Source organism: Balaenoptera acutorostrata, chromosome 11 (assembly GCF_949987535.1).
Source record: "Balaenoptera acutorostrata chromosome 11, mBalAcu1.1, whole genome shotgun sequence".
Lineage (NCBI taxonomy): Eukaryota > Metazoa > Chordata > Mammalia > Artiodactyla > Balaenopteridae > Balaenoptera > Balaenoptera acutorostrata.
Genome location: NC_080074.1, coordinates 64,734,329 through 64,755,445, shown reverse-complemented (window position 1 = coordinate 64,755,445; position 21,117 = coordinate 64,734,329). Strand labels below are relative to the sequence as shown.

Sequence of the window (21,117 nt, the reverse complement as noted above, 5' to 3'; positions counted from 1 at the left end):
TTTTTCTTTCCTTTAAAAATCTCTTATTTAAGGGCTTCCCTGGTGGCGCAGTGGTTAAGAATCCGCCTGCCAATGCAGGGGACACAGGTTCGAGCCCTGGTCCGGGAAGATCCCACATGCCGCGGAGCAATTAAGCCCATGCGCCACAGCTACTAAGCCTGAGCTCTAGAGCCCCCGAGCCACAACTACTGAGCCTGCACACCACAACTACTGAAGCCCACGCACCTAGAGCCCGTGCTCCGCAACAAGAGAAGCCGCTGCAATGAGAAGCCTGTGGGCTGCAATGAAGAGTAGCCCCCGCTCGCCGCAACTAGAGAAAGCCCGCGCTCAGCAATGAACGCGCAACGTAGCCATAATTTAATAAATAAAATAAAATTTAAAAACTGCCATAGTCCTCATGTAAACCAGAAGACATACATACATATATTCCCATAGATTCTCCTTACATTGTTGCAGTTAAACGGAAATTTCAAAGTCTACTTCCCAGTCAGCCATGATATTACATTCCTTTTTTAAGCTGAAATTCTTTCAACCTAAAAGAAAAATTTTTTTCCCTTCCAGCGCATGAATGATATAATACTGTCTGGGAACTACTAAAGAACAGATGCTGAGGCCTTACTCTCAAAGGACCAATTTTGGATCAGAATGGAAGGGAAGGAAAAACACTGGAATTCCCTCTAATTCTGCAGGGGACTTTTGGCGTTTAAAAAAAGATTCAATACTACTAAAGAAAGACTATGAATGACAGTTTAAGGCATCTTCCCCAGTAGTTCCTGGTAAAAACACACACATGTGTGGATCCTTATACTGAATTAAAATATTAATACTTTTGGAACACCTATTAAGTCATACACCGAGGAGGATAAATAGATAAAGAAGACGAAGTTCTCCTGTAAGTGGTTAGACGTCTAGGAAGGGGGAGGCAGATTCTCCCTCCTTTGTCTTAAATGTTAGAACTGAAATACAAAAAAAAGAGCTCCTGGTAAATGCAATCGGGAAGCCCCAGTGAAAGAACGGGCCTGAGTTCAAATCTTTATGAATCGGAGGTGTCAATCAGGGGGAAACGGAAGAAGTGACAAGACAAAGGGATACACTACTAAGTGAAGAGAACTGGAAAAAGCAAGGCCTGGAGCCCCTGAAAACTGCTTGGTCGTGAGTTCGTAAAAGGTAAAGGCTACGTGTCCCGGTGGACACCAACACCGTTAGCGTATTTCGCGTTGGAGAAATCGGGGCGGCGGGCTTGGAGTCGTCGTTTCAGGAATTTCCCAGTAGAGGGCGCCATCAGACCGCGAGTGCTCAGCCTGACTCGGCTTCGGAGGCGGTGCATCCTCGGCCCGGGGGCGGGGCTGCCGCGCTCACGTGACCCTTGCTCATGGCGGCGGCGGCAGCGGAGTCGCTGGCGGCGCTCGGCGGCCGGAGCCGGATCCTGTAGCCGGGGTGTGGGCTCGCGTCAGTCCGTCCCTCTTTCGGCCCCCTCGGTTGTCTTCCGGAGTGTGGCTGACAGAGCCGGGATGGCGGAGCGAGGCCTGGAACCCTCGCCGGCTGCGGTGGCGGCGCTGCCGCCCGAAGTGCGGGCGCAGCTGGCGGAGCTGGAGCTGGAGCTCTCGGAGGGTAGGAGACGGGCGGGGGAGCGGGCGCCCGGGCGCCGCTGCGGATCTCAGCGAGGGGAGACCAGGTCTTCGCCGCGCGCCCTGGTGGCCGTGCGGGCAGAGTGGAGGAGGGTGCCGGAAATCTGGCCCGGGCTCTGAAGGGTCGCTCCCCTTCTCTCTCACCCCGGGAAGTGGGTTTCCGTGTGGTTCATTGTGTTCCCTGGGAGGGGGTGAGCAGAGGCTTGGAGGAGAGGTCCTCCCCAGGCCCGGGATGCTTCTGCGCTCCCTGCCCCCCAAAACCCGAGACAAAGCTGTGTCCTCCCGCTTCAGGCTTCTGCCCGGGCGCCGGGGCACGGTGGGGGCGGGGCGGGGGTGAGGCCGCCAGCAGGGTGGCTGACAGCTTTCTCCTGTCCTCCTCTACCCTTTTCCAGGGGAGGGCCCTAGCCTGTTTCAGCTCCCCTTCCCCCCGTTCAGAAAAAGAGAAAGACAGGGGAAATCCGCCAACATTTCTTCTTCCTTCTTTAACAATGCGAGATGCCTCCCCAGTGACAGGAGAGAGATGGAAGCGGGTTGGGCCGTAGAGGGTCCTAGGGAGGCCAGAAGCAGTGGCATTAACACACAGACACACAGGGCTGCTTTTAGACCACCTTTATCATAAGGGTTTTTTTTCCTGGTGCCTGTATTCGGGCTGAATTGTCCGCATCTGATCACCTTGTGCGGTCTTTGAAGAGGGAAGGAGAGAGGTGGCTACCGGTTACATGGAAATCCTGGCCGGCACCGTCTTTCTTTTGTTAATGGGTTGTTACAAGGAGGGTTGGATTGGTATTGAGAATTAAAAGAATGGAATAAGTCGAGCCACTATTATTAGAGAAGTCCCTGGACAACAATGAGAGAAACGTTGCTCTGTTATGGGCATGTGATCAGGCTTCTTGTGCAGTTGTGATCAGTTCTCCACAAAGTTCCTGTTTTTATCACAGGCTGCCTCTGAGACAAAAGCAGCATTTTCTCCAAGCTTGATGTCAGTACTGTGGTGGTGTCCCCTGAGTTGCATATTCTTATTGAGTTCTTTGCCAAAGGCCCTCTTCGCTAGCATTTTTCAAGTGGATTAAAAACTGTTGGTTGGAAAAGAAGAACGTGATAAGTTCCCAGGAGAGTTCTGACTTTTTGTTTACTTATCAAGGCATTCTCTCTCCCACCCCGCAATCCTTTACAATGAAAAACCAGAAGTAGATTTGAGTGTTATAAAGCCAGTTGGGCATGGAGGGAAATAATTATTTTTAATAACCCTGTTAGATTTTCCCAATGTATAGGGAGGTGCTGTTTTCATTTGCACTTAATTATCAACATATTTTTTTTCAGTTAACCAGTTGGGAAGTTATTCTTTGTCCAGTCCCCAGAATCAGTTGTGGTGGGTGAGTTTGTTTCTGTGAAATGTTTAGGGCATTGCCATCTTGGTTCTGCCTCTCAAAAAAACTCATTCTTCTAGACTAAAGTGTTGTCATTCAATCTGTGATGACTTGCATTCAAGTCAGACTTTTAAAAGTTACTTTATAGTATCACATCAGCTATCTTTGATTAGCCAGAAGGAGAGAAGTTTGGCTGGATGTTTGCATCAGAATGAGATTAAAAATAGGAGTTGATTGCTTTTACATGGAGAGGGAAATCCTGGAAGCTCTTTATTCTTGATATATCTGCTTCCAGCTGATTATCGTTTACTTCTCTGGGTGTTTCTAGAGATGATTCCAAGGAACTATTTCTAGGACTCACACTGATTAGCTCACCTTTGATTCCTTCAAGAAAGTGTGAAACTCCTACAAACTGTATTGCCAAGCCTTCAGCATTTTTAAGGACAGGTGCATGGTTTGTTTTCCTTTGCAGGGTTGTTTTGGTTTGGCGTGTAACTGAGTTTGAATTGGTTTCTTAAAGGTTTATACTACATTATCCTGTATTTCATCCCTTTTAGCGATGGAAAACGGGAAAAAATATAGTTGAAAAACCTCGGGCCTGCAGTGTCAGCATCTTGGCCATCTGTCTGTCTCTCTTGCTTAAAGTACAGAGGATGATTGACTGGAGGAGTAGGTAGACATTTTTAGGAATTCAAGTGAAGTTGAAACCACCAACAACCCCCAGATCTATAGCATGCTATTTGTGATGTCTGTATCATATTTTGAAGGGACCCTTGTTTGTTTAAAATTTTCTCTGCAGTTACTGCTCTGACAAAAGTACTTTTTTCTTCTGGGAAAAAAAAAGGTGCTTTTAACTATGTGTTCATTGTGTGTTGTTGGCTTTGGTGCACTCATTCCTCCATTTTATTCATTTTTTTAGGTTTAGGCTGTAGTTGGTCCTAATTATAGCGATCGTCTGAGCTGTATGCCATTAAAGAATTTTCTTTGTGCTCGCCTGTATTTTCAGCTGCAGGCTCTGGTCGCAGATGAGCCAGCTGTGCGCTGGAACGCAGGTTGTGCCACCCTGGGCTGTTTGCCGCAGAGTGCGTTGCAGAACCCAGTGCTGTGGCTGGTGCTTCATTCAGGCAGGTCACCGTGGACTTGGTGCTTAAAGCTGCCTGCTTTTGCACCAAAAAGAACAGCCCAGCACTGTCCAGAGAATCATTTAAAATTGAAATGGCACCTAATCATAAGCTTTTCTGTAGACTAATTGAATAGGCAGGAGGTTTCTGCAAGTATTCCCATAACTGAAAATTTTTTCATGATTCACATGTATTATTATATTTATTATGTATTTGGTAATAAGCTCTGTTGTCTGAACTTGAGTCATATGTTTTAGTCAAGTGTATGCACATAAAATAACACTAATGAGGGGAATTTGTTTAAATCTGTCTGATAATTCATTGTATTTGTGTCATGATCTTATGCATTATCTCATTTGAGTCTCACTGCAACTTTGTGATTAGGTAGAACAGATGTTATTAACACCTATTAATAGTTTTTTGTTGTTGTTTTAGTTTAACAGAAGGGAAAACTAAGAACAGTTAAGTATTTTGTCTAAAGTTGCTCACTAATAAGTGCCATTATCTTAAGCTGACATGTAATTATGGCATCTGTTACCATCGAATGATTTAAATATCTTTACGGTTATTGCACAAGCTATTAACTAATTTTTACTCTAAGCAAGTGCTACGAAATAGTTGTATGCCACAATTCCAAAGAGTCTTGTTGATTCTCTTTCTGAAATCTTTTTTAAATCTATCGTTCACTTATTTGATTCAGCAGACATTTATTTTCTGCTTACTATGTGCTAGGGATACAGAGGTGAGCATGGTACTGTGTTAGCTTTCAAGGAGCTCTGAGTCCGGTAGGGAAATCACTTAAAAATACCAACAAAACAGTCCATGAGACAAAACAGTACATGAGGGTTCTGTACAGAAACTGCCTTCTAAGAAAAGAGGAAGCTGTCTGCTTTGTCGTTGTGAAAAAGGAACAGCAGAGAACCTTAAATACAAAACTGGATGCTGGTAGAGAGGGCTGTGATTTAGCTCGTGCAGTTCAGTCATAAGTGTGAAGGAAAGAAGGCAGTCTGTGGCAAATTAGAAGGGGTGCAAGTCTTTCAGTGCCTGAAAACAGTCCCAAGATGACAACTGGAAAGGTATTTAAGATGAAATAACACTTACAGGAAGGGATCCTCCCTTTTCTTGTTTGAACACTTCTCTGACCACAAACACAACAAACCCAGTCACATCCTTTCTCCTGTCTATTTCATCACGTATCTCAGGGTCCTCAAAGAGTGGTACAGGTCCACCTTGAAGGTGGAGGGGAAAGAGGCAGCTGCTTCCTAGGAGTTGAAGTGAATCCTCTTTAGGAGTTGGGCAGAGGTGGGGGAGTTGAAGAGGAAAAGGGGGAGATGCTGAATTGAGATTGTATTTCACAGTGTTCAAAGTGGGCAATTGGAATTAAGCCACCAGAAAACTGGTAAATCCTTCTTACTTTACTTATAATGGGAAAGTGGGCCACTTCCCCCCAAATATGTAGCATAGTCATTAACTCATAAGAAACACCTTTATCAGAAAATTATGTCTAAGCAGTTGTCATTCCTAGTGTTAGGAGTATTAAGGAAAACAGGTGTGTGGGTTTTTGAAAAACCAAAACTGGGCATTATTTGAGTGATTTATTCTCTGAAAGTTGCATATCTATATTTTTGGTGGGCTATACCCGCCTTATGTTGGAACTCATCTCTAGGAATTGCTTGTCAGAGTCTGTGACACATTCCTTTGAAAATCCTCATAGCGGCAAATTTTAATTCTTTGAGGGTAGAGTTTCATTTTATAGGTTACTTGGTGTCAAGTAGAGAAAAGCTGTTTGGTGTTCTTCTGGAGTCCAGACTAGCTGTGAATGAAAAAATTAGAGTGATTATAAATGTGTTTTATTTGTGACTGTCAAAAAATTAGAATGATGGTAAACTGGTTTTGAGGGTAGTTCCAGAAGAGTAGTGACAGACAAATTCACTGGAAGAATGATTCACTTTACTGTAAAGGATAGCGCTTGTTTAGACACCCTAGTTCTATGTATTTTGAAAAATTAATCGTGTTGTTTGACAGTCCATAACACTGAGCTGGATTTTTTTTTTATAAATTTATCTATCTATTTATTTATTTATGGCTGCGTTGTGTCTTCCTTGCGGTGCGTGGGCTTCTCATTGCGGTGGCTTCTCCTGTTTTGGAGTTTGGGCTCTAGGTGCGCGGGCTTCAGTAGCTGTGGCACGCGGGCTCAGTAGTTGTGACTCGTGGGCTCTAGAGCGCAGGCTCAGTAGTTGTGGCATACGGGCTTAGTTGCTCCACGGCATGTGGGATCTTCCCGGACCAGGGCATGAACCTGTGTCCCCTGCTTTGGCAGGTGGATTCTTAACCACTGCTCTACCAGGGAAGTCCCTGGATTTTGAATAAGAGAAATCTTTAACCCTTCACTCTCAGCCCAGCCCTTGGTGGCTGCTTTCTTTCCTGGCCTGTGTGAGGATTAGCACTTCAGGGTTGAAAGTTCAGATGATTGGCTAAAAAGGGCCTTCACATGTATTTGTATTTTAATGATTATAGTTCTTCATGGTTCTCTCTCATGATTAATCAGGAATGGTCTTTGAAACACTCCTTCCTGCTTGTCTGCACCATTTCTCACAGTTCTTTAAGAGTTAGTTGAAGTTCTCCCTTTTTTCTAAACCTGCCCCTGAACACTGTGAGCTCTCTTTCTCCAAACCTTATAGCATTTACAGTTTATATCATTTTTACCAGTTGTAGATTTTGTAAATATTTAAATTGTTTTTCATTTCACCTTCATGTAAGCTCCTACAGAGGTCATTCTTTAAGTCCTTTAAACAACTGCTCAACAATTTCTTTCTTGTATTGTTTTAGGAGTGCAATAAATTTTTGTTCACCTCAGATTTCAATTGAAGCAAAGTCTCTGTCTTCGGGATTTGATTTTGGCACAAGGGGTGGGGTTGTATGATCATTTGAGGAGCACAGGTTTTGGTATCTGGTGGGCTTGGGTCCAAGTCCTGGTGTCACTTAGCCCTGTGACCTTGGATGGACTGCCTAACCTCCCTGGTTTTAGTTCTTCAGTTCTTAAAAAAGGAAGGACAACCTTATTAGAGTTGTAAGGAGGTTTAAAATGAGATCGTAGGAGAACAGCTGAGTGTGGTGTGTGCGTGTAGTAAGTGCTTGGTATGTGTAATCTTTATTGTTTCTGATAGTGAATGGATGCATAGTGACTTGGCTGTTTTTAATATCTTGTTTTACTTAGCAGAATATGATTACATATGACGTGATGAATGGAATCAATTAGTGTAATTCTTTTTTGCAAGTAATACTTGACTCCTCCATCAGTTGCTCCTGTCGGCACCCTCTACCTAGTTCAACACGTGTTGGGTCAGTGCAAGCAGTTGACTAGAGCAGAAAAGAGTAGCTGGTTTGTTTCACATAGACATCTGGCATGTGTGCATTTCTAAGCCTGTAGGTTCCGGCAAATGGCTCTGAAATTTAAGCATGGTTTCTTAGACTCAAGCATCTTCAAGCTTTGTATGAAAAGGCACATGTGGATGCTCAACCTTCACATGGTTTTTGACTCTTCTTTTTCCCCCATTTGTCCTTAGTGAACAACTCCTTTTGGCTCCTCGTTCAAAAGCTTTCTTGCATCCGCTTTTCCTTTAAGTTGCATTTACCACCAGCCTTGTTCAGTCCTCTATCTTTAGACCTAAGGGTCAGCTCTAGATTGATAAAGATCTTTAAAAAATACTATTTTTATCTAAAGGCGTTGCTAAATCCAAGGCTCTGTCACTCATTGTCTTTATTTTATTTTTTATTTTTTAAAATATTTATTTATTTATTTATTTTTGGCTGCGTTGGGTCTTCGTTGCTGTGTGCAGGCTTTCTCTAGTTGTGGTGAGCGGGGGCTACTCTTTGTTGCGGTGCGCGGGCTTCTCATTGCGGTGACTTCTCTTGTTGCGGAGCACGGGCTCTAGGTGTGCAGCTTCAGTAGTTGTGGTGTGCGGGCTCAGCAGTTGTGGCTCGCGGGCTCTAGAGCGCAGGCTCAATAGTTGTGGCACACGGGCTTAGTTGTTCCGCGGCATGTGGGATCTTCCGGGACCAGGGCTCGAACTCGTGTCCCCTTCATTGGCAGGCTGATTCTTAACCACTGTGCCACCAGTGAAGTCTAGTCCAGCTTCTTTTGGACTATGTCATGGACATTTAAGTAAGGGTTTTCGTATATTTGTGTTTATAATGAATAAGTTGCCTTCCCTTGTGGATGCTCTTCTGTGAACAAAATATTTTCTGAAAGGCCATTTCTTTGGAATTTTATAGCATCACAGCTGACAGAATCTTTGGATACATGGGTTGGCTTTAGTGGACCTGGAAATTCAAGTCGTGTGTAGAATTTTGAGTGTGAGTGCTTATGTGCCTTTTTGGGGAGCAGAGTCTCCAGCTTTCATCAGTTTCTCAAAGAGGACTGTGAAGCAAGAACCAAATCTGTGTATTACCACTTTTCATTCTTACTAGCTTGTAAGGAAAGCCAGACTCCCTCAGCGTCCCTCCTCAACACTCACAAACTTACCTATATCAGTTCCCACCCTTATCCTCTTTCCTTCTTTTCTCAGAGGAAGAACTATCCCCCTCCTGTTCCGCGGCGCGTCCCTGTGACTATGATCTCAGTCCCATCCCTTCTCCTCTTCTGGGATCTTGGGATCTTACTTTATTGATCCATCTATTCATTTGCAGTCTTTTGTCTTTTTTTTTCCTCTCATCTTTAGCCTCTCACTTAACACTTGGCTCTTGGCCCCCTCCCTTCAGCCTATAGGTACGCTGAAGTTTCTCCCATCTTAAGAAAAGTATCGTCCCGCGATCTTGTATTGGAACCTATTTGCTTTCGTGTGCTAGCGTTCACTCCCTCTCATAGATCCTAGAAAGTAGAGCCTACATTTCCTTTATTTTGTTCCTTACCTTTGCTCACTCCTCAAGCCTCTGAAAAAAAACGTCTCCAAGGCCACCAGTGACTTCTGATTTCAGACTGAAAAGTACCCACATCTTTCTCTACATCTTTCTCTGCAGCATTGGATACTGTGGGCCAATATCTTTATAAACTCCCTCCTTCCTTAGCTTTTATGGTATCATTTCCTTCCAGCTCCCTACCTATTCCTCTGCTCTCCCTTGGGCTTCTTTTTCTCTTTCTTCCTCCTGGTGTGGGTGTTCCTGGTATCTGTCATTAGCCTTCATCTCACTTCACAGACACTTGCTAAATGATCTCATCTGTGCCCAGGGCCTCAGCTGTCAAGGCTGGGAGATGACTTCCTAGTCTGTATCTCTAGCCCTGACTCCTCTCTGCTCCAGACATCCCATTTATTCTCCCCAGACATCCCATTTATTCTCCCCAGACAACTGTAACTTAGTAGGTCCAAAACTGTACTCCTTGTTTCTGCTCTGCAAATACTTGGGGGTCATCCTTAACTTCTAATGGGTCACTAAGTTCTGTTGATTCTGCTTCCTTCCCTCCATTCACATTGTTTCAGCCTTTGTTTAAGCTCTTACCATCTTTTGCTGAGACCATTACAGTAGTCTCCTAACTCGTCTGCCTGCCTTCAGTCTCTTCTCTCTGCAGTTCATCCTTCTCTATTCTGTGATGGAATGATCATTCTGAAACACAGATCTAATTGTGTCCTTTTCCCTGTTGAAAAATTTTCACTGGCTTCCCCTATCCACAGGATAAATTTCAGGCATCCTTTGTGTAACAAGACCTGCCTGCCTTTTTAGCCCCGCTTCCCGCGCCTTCCATGTTTTTGCTGTCTTCTCTAGCCATGCCGAATGACTTGTATTTCCCTGAATGCATGGTGCTTTTTCACTTCCATGCCTTTGTACATGTTGCCTTTCTCTGAGAAATGCCCACTCTGGCATGTTCTTCCCCTTTTTCTGCCTCTTTAACTTCTGTTCCACTCAATTTCCTGTAAGAAGCCAGCCTTTCCTAAGCTCTCTTAAGAAGTTAAGATCTCTGTATAAGTAGCCATCAATTATTGAGTGCTTATTATGTAACAGGCCCTGTGCTTAGCACTTTGTATATCCTGCCTGACCAGTAAGTAGGTGCTGAATAAATTGCTCCTATTATCATGATGATGAGGGAACTGAGCTAGCAAAAAGCAACTGAACCCTGAGTGGAACAAAGGGTGTGCCAGGTCCTGCCCGTCACACATGACCTGATCTTTCCCTTTTTCCCTACCCGGAACAGTAACGTTCTGAAGTGAATGGCAAAGGGGAGAGAACACACTTGAATCATTTAGAACTGTTTCTGCTGCTTACTGTATGATCTTGGACAAGTCTTTGAAGTGTGCTTCTAATCCTAACAACTCCTAAAGATAGGTGTGTCATTTCCATTCTGTAGAGACTTGTTAAGGAACGTGAAGCCTGAAAGTAAAGTGTGCTGGGGTTGGAACCCACCTCAACTTGGCTCCAAACCCCACGGTGTTTCCACACTGCCTCCATCTCCCTGAATCACGTTTCAAGTAATTTCAGCAAAATTCTTTTCCATCTTAACTATTGGGCCCCACTTTTCTTAGGATACAGCTTCTGTCTTTGGAGTTTTGGAGGTAGGGCTCCCCGGAGAGAAAAGAATGGGAATGTTCTATTCCTATTCTAAGAGAAATGGATAGCAATTGGAGTGAGGTTGGTTTTTTTTGACCTCGCTTTGCCAGAACCAGCACTCCAACATATATTTGGAGGATTTCATTTATATCAGCTTAACTTCTGGAAGGGTGTGACTTCTTTTTTTCTAAAAAGAACAAAAGATATTGGGTAACATCTTTTAAGACTGTGTATCTGTAAAGTAAGAGATAATTTTATGTACTTATATTTTGATGTGAAATTAATTTTTCTTCCTTGAATTGAGATGGGGTTGATGAGAAGCTGAAAGGGGAAAATCCAGAAGGATAATATCTTGGATGCGACACAGGACAGCCCTAAATGAAAATGCACAGGTCTGGTGTCTTTGAAAGGTCCTTGCTGTGCCCTGGACTTGAGCTTCTGGGCTACAGATAGAGTATTGTGGTTACATTCTGGTTCAGAAAGAGTTTTTTGTTTGTTTTGTTTTTTCCTTAGGATATTTAATGTTTAATTTAAAAATTAATGTTTAAATTAATGTAGATATTTCTGTAAATGACATTTACTTTAGTTGATTTTTCTTGGAGTTATTTTTTGTCAAAGAATAGTGCCCTCATCTCTCTTTTTTTTTTCAGAGGACTCCCGCTTTTAGGGGTAAACTAAAACAGCTGTAGGATTTTTTTCTTTCTTTTTAAGGACCTTGGGTTATGTTTCAATTTATTCATAAACTGGAACCTTGTGGGTTTTAATTCAGGTCAGGCATGAATGCATTACAGTGCTGGCCAGTCTTGTCACTGAATCTCCTTTTTAAAAATGAACCCAGGGGCTTCCCTCGTGGCGCAGTGGTTGAGAATCCGCCTGCCAGTGCAGGAGACATGGGTTCGAGCCCTGGTCTGGGAAGATCCCACATGCTGCGGAGCAACTAAGCCCATGAGCCACAACTACTGAGCCCACGTGCCACAACTACTGAAGCCCGTGTGCCTAGAGCCCATGCTCTGCAACAAGGGAAGCGACCGCAATGAGAAGCCCTCGCACCTCAACAAAGAGTAGTCCCTGCTCGGCGCAACCAGAGAAAAGCCCACGTGCAGCAGCGAAGACCCAACACAGCCAAAAAAATAAAAAATGAAAATGAACCTAGCAGGAATTGTGAGGAGAAGTTTGTGATAGTTTCTTGCTTAGTAAATCTGTGACTGAGGCAAGCAGGCTGTCTTAGATTTTTTTTTTTTTTAATCAAAGTATAATTGACATACAACGTTATATTAGTTTCCGGAGTATGACATAATGATTTGATATTTCTATATGTTGGGAAATGATCACCTCAATAAATCTCATTAACATCTGTCACCATACATAGTTACAATTTTTTTCCTGTCTTAAAATTGTAAAGAGTTGTCATTCTTTTTTTGGCCACGTTGCATGGCATGCGGGATCTTAGTTCCCTGACCAGGGATTGAACCCGTGCCCCCTGCAGTGGAAATACAGAGTTTTAACCACTGGACCGCTAGGGAAGTCCCAAGAGTTGTCATTCTTACTTTATTGGACTTCCTTTCTGGTTTGGAGAAACTTTCATTTTTAAATTGAATGTGTAGCAAAAGCATTTGTGAGTTTTCCTCCCATGGTTCTTTGCTTATCGTTTTCTTCAAGGAGACCAAGGGAAGTCCTAGAAGAGAAGTTTCTGTTAAAAAAAAAAGACAACTTCCTCATTTGTTGGTTCTCTGAGCTCTAATCTCTAATGTTACTCCTATATTATAGTTATTTTTCAAATGACCTTTAAGTTATTATATGATCATTTGCATAAATATTCTCATCTCCCTTTGTAAGCTGCTTGAGGACAGCACGCAGCATCCTTCAGCATAAGTGCTTTTCAGTACTTATTCAACCAGTGAATGAATCTAGACTCTTGTCATCAACCTCCTTATCTATTCTTATTTCCTTAGTAGTATCTGACAGACTCTTCTATTACAGTCAGACTGGTTTCCTCACTTTTTCCTGACTGGCTCATTCTCATCTGTTTGCCTTGGCAGCGATTGTTTTCTTTGTCAGGACTACCTTTTCTCCTAGTAAAATTTACCTGTGGTTTCATGGCCTGGTTGATGTCCTTTGATCATGAAACCAACTGACTACTTTAGTCCTTATTAATCTCTTCTATTTTTAGGCTATTGTTGTATTCAGTAACAGTTTAACACTTAACTGACAGCTGTTTATTTGTTTTGTTTATGTTGTTTTTGCCTCCTCAGTTAGACTTTAGATTTTGTGAGTGTAATGACAAGGTCTTCTACCTTTGGGAACTTGTAAGGTGCTAAACATATCAATATAGCAATAAAGATGTATTGAGCACATTTATTTACAAGATCTACTGAGAGGGTGAGAGATGCATAGAAGGCAGATACCCTGCTCTCAAGGAGCTTTCAGTCTAGTAACTTCTCAACAAATAGCTGTTTGGGCTTTAAAAATATTAATTTAAAGTAATTGTCTTTTGAGTGAGCACTTAGAAACTATTTTATACTTGAGTGATAAGTTAGCCTTTTAACAGTCCCATTTGAAATGATTCTGGGAAAATGGCAGTTTGAGCACATCTCTGCTGCCCTCTTTTTTTAAAACTCAGTTCAAGTAAAATAACAATTTCAAAGCTGAACAAAAATACTAAGAGTTGGAAGGGGAACTCATGAAAGTCGAAGGACTTGGAGGATAGATCCAGGAAACCAAAAATGCAGATAACAAGAATTTTAGAAGGAGGACTAAGTAATAGAAGAAAAATTCCCTGAGCCAAAAAAAGATTGCAGATTGAAAAAGACTGAAGATTGAATGAGTTCACTGTGTTCCAGGCAAGATCGATGAGAAAAGGCACAAACCTAGGCATATTCTGATAAAATTCTTGAATTCAGTGATAAAGAAAAAAAAAACAACTTACAAGTAAGTTCCTAGATAGAAAGATAAAGATACAAAAGAAAAGAAAAGGTTAGAAAGATTCAAAAGAAGATAAAGATACAAAAGAAAAAGTCAAAACTACCACAAAACAGACTGTTCTCATTTGTAACACTATAGTGTTAGTGTAAGAAGCAGACTATTTAGAGAAAAGGTCCACTCCAAAAATCTTAGGGCTTCCCTGGTGGCGCAGTGGTTGAGAATCTGCCTGCTAATGCAGGGGACACGGGTTCGAGCCCTGGTCTGGGAAGATCCCACATGCCACGGAGCAGCTGGGCCCGTGAGCCACAACTACTGAGCCTGCGCGTCTGGAGCCTGTGCCCCGCAACGGGAGGGGCCGCGATAGTGAAAGGCCCGCGCACCGCGATGAAGAGCAGTCCCCGCACCGCAATGAAGAGTGGCCCCCACTTGCCGTAACCAGAGAAAGCCCTCGCACGAACCGAAGACCCAACACAGCCAAAAATAAATAAATAAATAAATAAAGTAGCTATAAAATTAAAAAAACAAAAAACAAAAAAACACCAAAACAGCTTTATGATGCAAGGCTATGATGCAACATAATTTAAAAAAAAAAAAAATCTTATAGGCAGTCTAGATACTATTCACCTTTCAGGGAAAAGAAAGCTCTGTGTGGGTGTGCAAGGATTCATATTATATCACCCATAGACTCTAATCTGGACAGTATACTCTAATCAAACAAATAATATTTCCTCTCCTCCTTCCAAAGTAGGAAGAGGAGAGGAAACAGTGGTAGACAAAGGACTTTGAAATATATTTATATTATATATTATTGTTATTCTATGTTACATGTAATATGTATATCGATATAATTACGTATATTGAGAGTGACAAGGAATGTGTAATATAAATGCTAAGTAAGGATCTTTGAAATTGAAGACACATATTCAAAGAGAAAACCTTGCTGTCTGAAGGAAATATTCTAAATGATTCCAGCAAAACCTGGACATCGTGGGACAGGGTAGTGTGTGGGTGAGTGGGAACTAAAAGCATTCTTTGGTATCATTGGTATGTTGGCAGGGGAAGTATGGCAATGAACTGCCTTTGTGAGGAGAAAAATACTTCATTTATAATAGTGCTAAAAAAATTGTAAAATACTTAAAGGGAAAGTATCACAAGAAAGGCACAGGATCTGTGTGAAGAAAATTGTAAAAGATTAAGGATGATCTGAAAAAAATGGAAATATATACCATGTTCCTGGATGGGAAAACTAAAAATATGTAAATTTAATGGAAATTAATTATAACTCCAGTGGAGAATTCTTTTGGGGGTGGGGAAATAGGTAAAACAATCTGTGTTCAGATAGAAGAATAAATGTTTTAGAATAGCCAAGAAAATTTAGGCACAGAATAGTGAGGTGGTCCTTGCTTTACCATGTATTGAAACAGATTCTAAAATGATCATACTCAAAGCAGTGTGGTATCAGCATGTGAATAAGGATGAGCAAACAATAAAGTACCCCAATCCTTGTATATGTAAGAAAAATAATTGTAAAAACATGAAGGTTTTGCAAGCTTAGACTCTTTCTTTCCAATTGTCTCAAATTAAAAAAAGATCTTAAAATAAGTTGGCCAGGGCTCCATAGGACATCAGAAATACTGATATTGTATTTATCCTTGATACTCTATTTATCCTGCCAAGAGGAGCACACTGGAACCGTTCCTCCTGCAGTGTCTTTCCAGTGCCTCTACAAACAAAGCTTAATATTGTGGCATCTGGCAAAGGAAAAATATTTAAAGGGTTCATCTTAATTTTCACAGAGTAGGCAATGAAGGGGAGATTTGGAGCTGAGAAGCAATAAATTGATAACTGACACATTCTTGATTCCTCTCTTTTCTTCAATCCAACGGCCCATATCTAGTCCATCAGTAAGTCTTTTTGGTGCTACCTTGAGAAATACCCTTGCATCTGCTTCTCTCCATCATTGATCACTGCCGATCATCACCTTGCCTCTGTTACCTCATCTGTAGCTTCATAGCGCCTTATCTAGTGTCCCTGCTTTTTTCTCTCTAACCTATTTTCCACACAGCAGCTACAGTTAGCTCTGTAAAATACAAATCAGATCATGTCGCTTCCCTGCCATTGAATTTCCTTCAGTGGACTTCTGTCTTTTAAATAAAATTCCAGGGACTTCACTGGTGGCACAGTGGTTAAGAATCCACCTGCCAATTCAGGGGACATGGGTTTGATCCCTGGTCCAGGAAGATCCCACGTGCCACGGAGCAACTAACCCTGCGAGCCACAACTACTGAGCCCGCACACCACAACTACCGAGCCTGTGCTCTAGAGCCCACGAGCTACAGCTACTGAGCCCATGCGCTGCAACAGCTGAAGCCCGCGCACCTAGAGCCTGTACTCTGCAACAAGAGAAGCCACCGCAATGAGAAGCCCGCGCACCGCAACAAAGAGTAGCCCCCACTCGCTGCAACTAGAGAAAGCCTGCGCGCAGCAATGAAGACCCAGTGTAGCCAAAAATAAATAAAATTAAAATTAAAAAAAAAAGTAAAATAAAATTGCAGCTCCTGTTCCATGGTCTACAAGGCCAGCACTCCTGTTCCCCCATCTACTTTGCTTCAGCCACACTGGCTGACTCTTCTTTCCCTCCTTTCTCTTTTCCTCCCTCTCTCCTTTTCTTTTTTCCCTCTCATTCCTTTCCTCTCTTCCTTCTTTCTCTTCCTCCCTCCCTTTCTCTTTTCTTTTCCTTTTTATTTATTTAGCTACTATTTACTGAGCGCCTACTTTATGCCACATAGGTACAGGCAATACAGCAGTGATTAAAATAACAAAAATCCCTGCCCTTAAGGGGCTTACGTTCTGTAGGAATAGACAGAAATGAATAAGTAATTTATATTGCCTGTCAGATGGTAAAAATTTTAGTGGAGAAAAATCATGAAGAGCAATAGAGAATACTGGGGCCGGTCAGTGGATACAATTTAAAGTAGGGAGTCAGGGATGACTTCATCATAAGATGGCACTCGAACAGAAACCTGAGGATGGTGAGGCTTTTTCTCTCCTTTGAACTCACCGTGCTTGTTCCTGCCTCCAGACCTTGTTCCTTGCTTTTCTTCTGCTGAGAATGCTCTGCTCCAAGTGCTGTGCTTGGCTGGCAACTTTGCCTCCTTTCTGTCTCAGCTCAAAAGTGACCTTCTCAGAGATGCCTTCCCTGACTGCTGAGTTTAAATGAGCAGCTCCTCCCCACTTTCTCCATCTCATCTTTTTATTTATTTATTTTGAAGACAAAGTGATTATTTATTTATTTATTTTTGGCTGTGTTGGGTCTTCATTGCTGTGTGTGGCCTTTCTCTAGTTGTGGTGAGCGAGGCTACTCTTCGTTATGATGTGTGGGCTTCTCACTGCGGTGGCTTCTCTTGTGGAGCACAGGCTCTAGGTGTGAGGGCTTCAGTAGTTGTGACCAGTGGGCTTCAGTAGTTGTGGCTTGCGGGCTCTAGAGCACAGACTCAGTAGTTGTGGCACACAGGCTTAGTTGCTCCGTGGCATGTGGGATCTTCCCGGACCAGGGCTTGAACCCGTGTCCCCTGCATTGGCAGGCAGATTCTCAACCACTGCACCACCAGGGAAGCCCTCATCTTTTTTTTTTTTTTTCGGTTTAAAATTTTCTATTTAATACCACCATTTGAAATGATCTTGTTCGTGTATTTATTATCTGATTCCAGTAAAATGTTAGTTCTGTGAGAGACCTTGCTGCCTTGCTTCCTGCTGGATGCCAGGACCTAGAATAGAAGACACTCAGTAGACACTTGTTCGCGAATAGATGGACTTTGCAGGGAGAAGATTCCAACAGGATTCCTTAGATGGTGATAGCTTTACAGAGTAAAGAAATGTCGGCTCTGTCCCAGGGCCTCTGCTGGGAAGGGACAGGGACCACTGTGGAAGCTCGCCAGGGCTGGAACTCAGGGGCCCATGATGTTTCCTGGCATTTGGTTAGTTTCTCATGTTTGTTTTTCTTTTGTTTCCTTCACCTATTTATCTGCACGCTCTGATTTTCCATGTGACTCTTAAAGTTGGGTGGTGTGTGACAACTTTCCATTTTATCAGCCTACCTGGCTATTTGGCTCATACATTTCAGTTCAGCTGATATTTATTATGCAGAGGTGTATAGAAGACGCCGTGCCAAGCCTGGCAGAGCGCTTGCATGAGAGCCAGAGCCGGAGCCAGGCCGCTGAGTACCTCTGCTCCCCGCATGGAGGGACGTCCACTTCTGTGTTGCCTTGTACTTGCCTGTGCGTCGATTCCCTTTTCCTCTACCTTGACCAACTGTATTACTCACAGGATCTGATCTGAGGTGTAAGCTCATTGGGTGAGTTTTTCTGTAGAATAGATAGTGTAAGCAACCTCGTTTTGGTTTAACTGGTCAGTCCTGGTTGGGAAAAACTAAATATTTCCCATGTTTGGTTTTCCAACATCTTTTCTTGGCCACATTACATCTTTTCCAAAATGTTGGAAAACCAGGGAAGTGAAATATTTAGCCATATGGTAAATATTTGGTTTGTTGAACTGTCACACCTTTGGACAATTTATCGTAGTTTATGCAAATTGTGTGGCCAGCTAGACTTCTGAGGGCATTCACAGGCCACCCATAATGTGTCCACCTGTATGCATACAACACTTTTATTTTAGGTCCTAATGTTTTCTCTCAGGTGCCTCTTTGAGCACCTGTGTCCAAGGTGTTGTTCAGACACTAAATTAATTGTAATTTTACACATAGGATAAATATAATAAAAATCTCAAATATTCCATTTATTTATTATTCTGTCATCAACTTGAAGTTTATCTTTGTGGCTGAGAAATAGAACTTGTGAAACATCTTAATAATTAAGATTATCCTATTTCAGCAAAGGTTGAAAGAAATATGACTTAGATGATTATGTTGAAAACAAGACTAAAGTATTATATGTTTATCAACCAGAGATCACCATTGCCAGAAGTAGTAAATTGCTCAGAATTCTGAATTTGATTTGATTATCTTCTAACTTTTCCTTACAATTGTAGAAAAAAGAGTTTTTCATTAGAGGTGGGGATTCTTTCCTGCCTTCCCCCCCACCCCCCCGCCCCAGTCAGTTTTAGTTGTCTGTTTCCTTACCTATAAAATGTGGCTAAGAATGCTATCAACCTTATAGGATTGATGTGAGAATTAAATCAGTTAATACATAAAAATACAGGGATTAGAACAGTGCCCAGCCAGGAAGTCCCTGACAGTAGTTTTTTGTAGTTATTTGCAGAGATAAGATATTGCAAACAGTATCTTTATTGCATAATAAATGCTATAAGGAAGGCATGTACAAATACTGAGGGTGCTCAGGCGAAGGGCGTTCATGTACCTATGGTGTTTATGGGGAGGAGTATCACTCAGGCTCAGAGTCATCAGTTGAATAGGAGTTCGGTGGGCGGACAGACCAGGGAGGAGGATAGTTTAGGTTTGGAGAAAGACATGGGTTTGTGAATCACTGGAGTATGTTGGAGGAATTACGATGATGTAGTAGTCATTGCTAGAGCATAAAGAGTAAGCTCAGTAGGTCCAATAGCCTGGACAGGTGGGTAGGTCTTAGAATCTTAAATTTTATCTCGTAGGTTCTTGCTTCTCAGTAGGAAATGTGCCAGGATACTCAAAACTGTAGGATAAACGTGGTACATCTTCTTGGGGTATCCATTTAATTGAATTTGGGGGAAATTATTGCTATATTAAAACATGAATATATTATAATACAGGATTTAAAATCCAAGATAAAATATAATTTTAACATTTTAAATTAAAAAAATACATTTTGCCTTAGTTGCTGGCTTCTTCAGGCTGTGCCTCTTCTAAACCCTCCATCCCCCCCCATCACTTTCTTCAGGTGAAAGTTTAAAGAGCACCCGTATAGGTCATGGGGAATCATTGAGGAATTGTTAGCAGGAGTGGATGACATCTGTATTTGGTGGAGATCAGCCTAGAGGAGGATGGTTTCAGGCTCCTGTGTCACACAGTCAAGGGTCACCATTCACAAAGAATACAATGCGAAATACCTTAAGTAGATAAGGACAGGGCAAGAGGGCAAGACAGGACTTGGAGAGTTATAAGGTGGCTACTGAAATGAGCTGGTGGCTTCTGCAGTGGGATTGGGGAAGAGGGAATGAAAAGAGGTATTTAAGGAGATAGACTCGATGAGACTCGTGTAGAAGAGGAGAGCGTGTGATGTGTTGGAAGAGCCTAAGTTGACGCCTAAGAAACTTAAATTTCTGGCTTAGCATCTTGAGGGAAAGAGGGCACCATTTTCTAGTACAAGGAATAGCAGAAGAACAGTTTGGAGTACGGGAGGAGATAAATTCAGTGTTCCTGAATTAGAGGGGTCTTTGGGCCATGCGGGTGAAGGTGCGTAGTGGGCAGTTGGCTATGTGTGTGTGGAGCTCTTTAGAAAGGCCTGTCCTGATGACACACCTTCAGTTTTCCTGAGTGGCCATCACTGGCAGTGAGGCCCACGGGCATGACTGAGGTGGTCCGAGGGGAGCACAGCGAGTGAGAAGAGGCTAAACAGAGAGCTCTGGAAGTGCTGCCATTTAAGGGAGGAGGCTGAAGGAAAGGAACCTGAGAAACTCAGAGGTATGTGTGGCCAAAGAGGGAGAAGAGCAAAGCAGCAGGGAATTTCAAGAAGTGCCTGCAAGAGAGTTTACGAGTAGACTGGGAAACGCTGTCCAGATTTACCGGTGGGGTGGAGGAGGCCACTGCTGGTGACCTTTGCCTGAGCGGTTTCAGTGGTGTTGGGGGTGGGGACTGCAAACCTGTCCGGAGAGGGTGAGGCATCCAAGGCGGGAGGGGAAGTAGAGGCAGGCTGCACGCGCTGCTCTTGGGAGCCTGGATCTGTGAAGTGGAGGAGAGAACAAGCTAGGATGCTTATACATTCACCTCCTCTTTCTCTCCCACTGGAAAGTAAGTTGCACGAGGGCAGGAACTTCGTTTTATTTACTGCTATATCTCCAGGGTAGAAGAGAGCTCCTGGCACCTAGTAGGTGCTCAATAAATATTTGGTGGCTGAATTAATGAGTTATGTTAAGATGGGAGAGACTTGAGCATGTTCATTTGTAGGGTGGAAGGGTAAGAGGTCTTGGAGAAGAAGGTTTGAAGGTCTAGAGGAGAAAGGATGTGATGGAACATGGTCTCCATGAGTCAGGAAAGTTTGAGATTCCAAGCCCCTCTGGAGTGACTATCCAGGATACCGGGAGTGACTCCTTTTCTGCTGAAACTGAAGGAAAGGAGGAACGGATGGGAGCAAAGGCAAATGTTTACAGGTGGTGGAGGAGGAAGTTGAGGGAGTTCTCTCCTGATGGTCTTATGAGTATTCTCTAAGTTAAAAATAAATTAAGAATGAGTATCATGTGTGTATCCTTGGAAAACATTTTGTGAAGACATACCAAAAAGCCACCCCTATTTAAGCAGCTATGCTTGTGGGGAGAGTCATAGACAGGTAATTGTAGGCACACACAAGGTTGTGGTCAGTGATATAAAAG

At 42.8% G+C, this 21,117-nt stretch overlaps 1 protein-coding gene across 4 annotated transcripts in view; it reads left to right on the top strand.

The window, feature by feature from the left end:
* The first annotated feature begins 1,364 nt into the window (after positions 1-1,364).
* The window catches only part of DIP2B (disco interacting protein 2 homolog B), a 246,157-nt gene continuing 226,404 nt past the window's right edge, over positions 1,365-21,117 (top strand). For all 4 annotated transcript variants that reach the window (XM_057556293.1, XM_007179351.2, XM_057556292.1 and 1 more), the window contains exon 1: positions 1,365-1,611. In XM_057556293.1, coding sequence (XP_057412276.1) covers positions 1,512-1,611 — 100 coding nt within the window. In that variant the 5' untranslated portion in view covers positions 1,365-1,511. The remainder of the gene's footprint in view (positions 1,612-21,117) is intronic.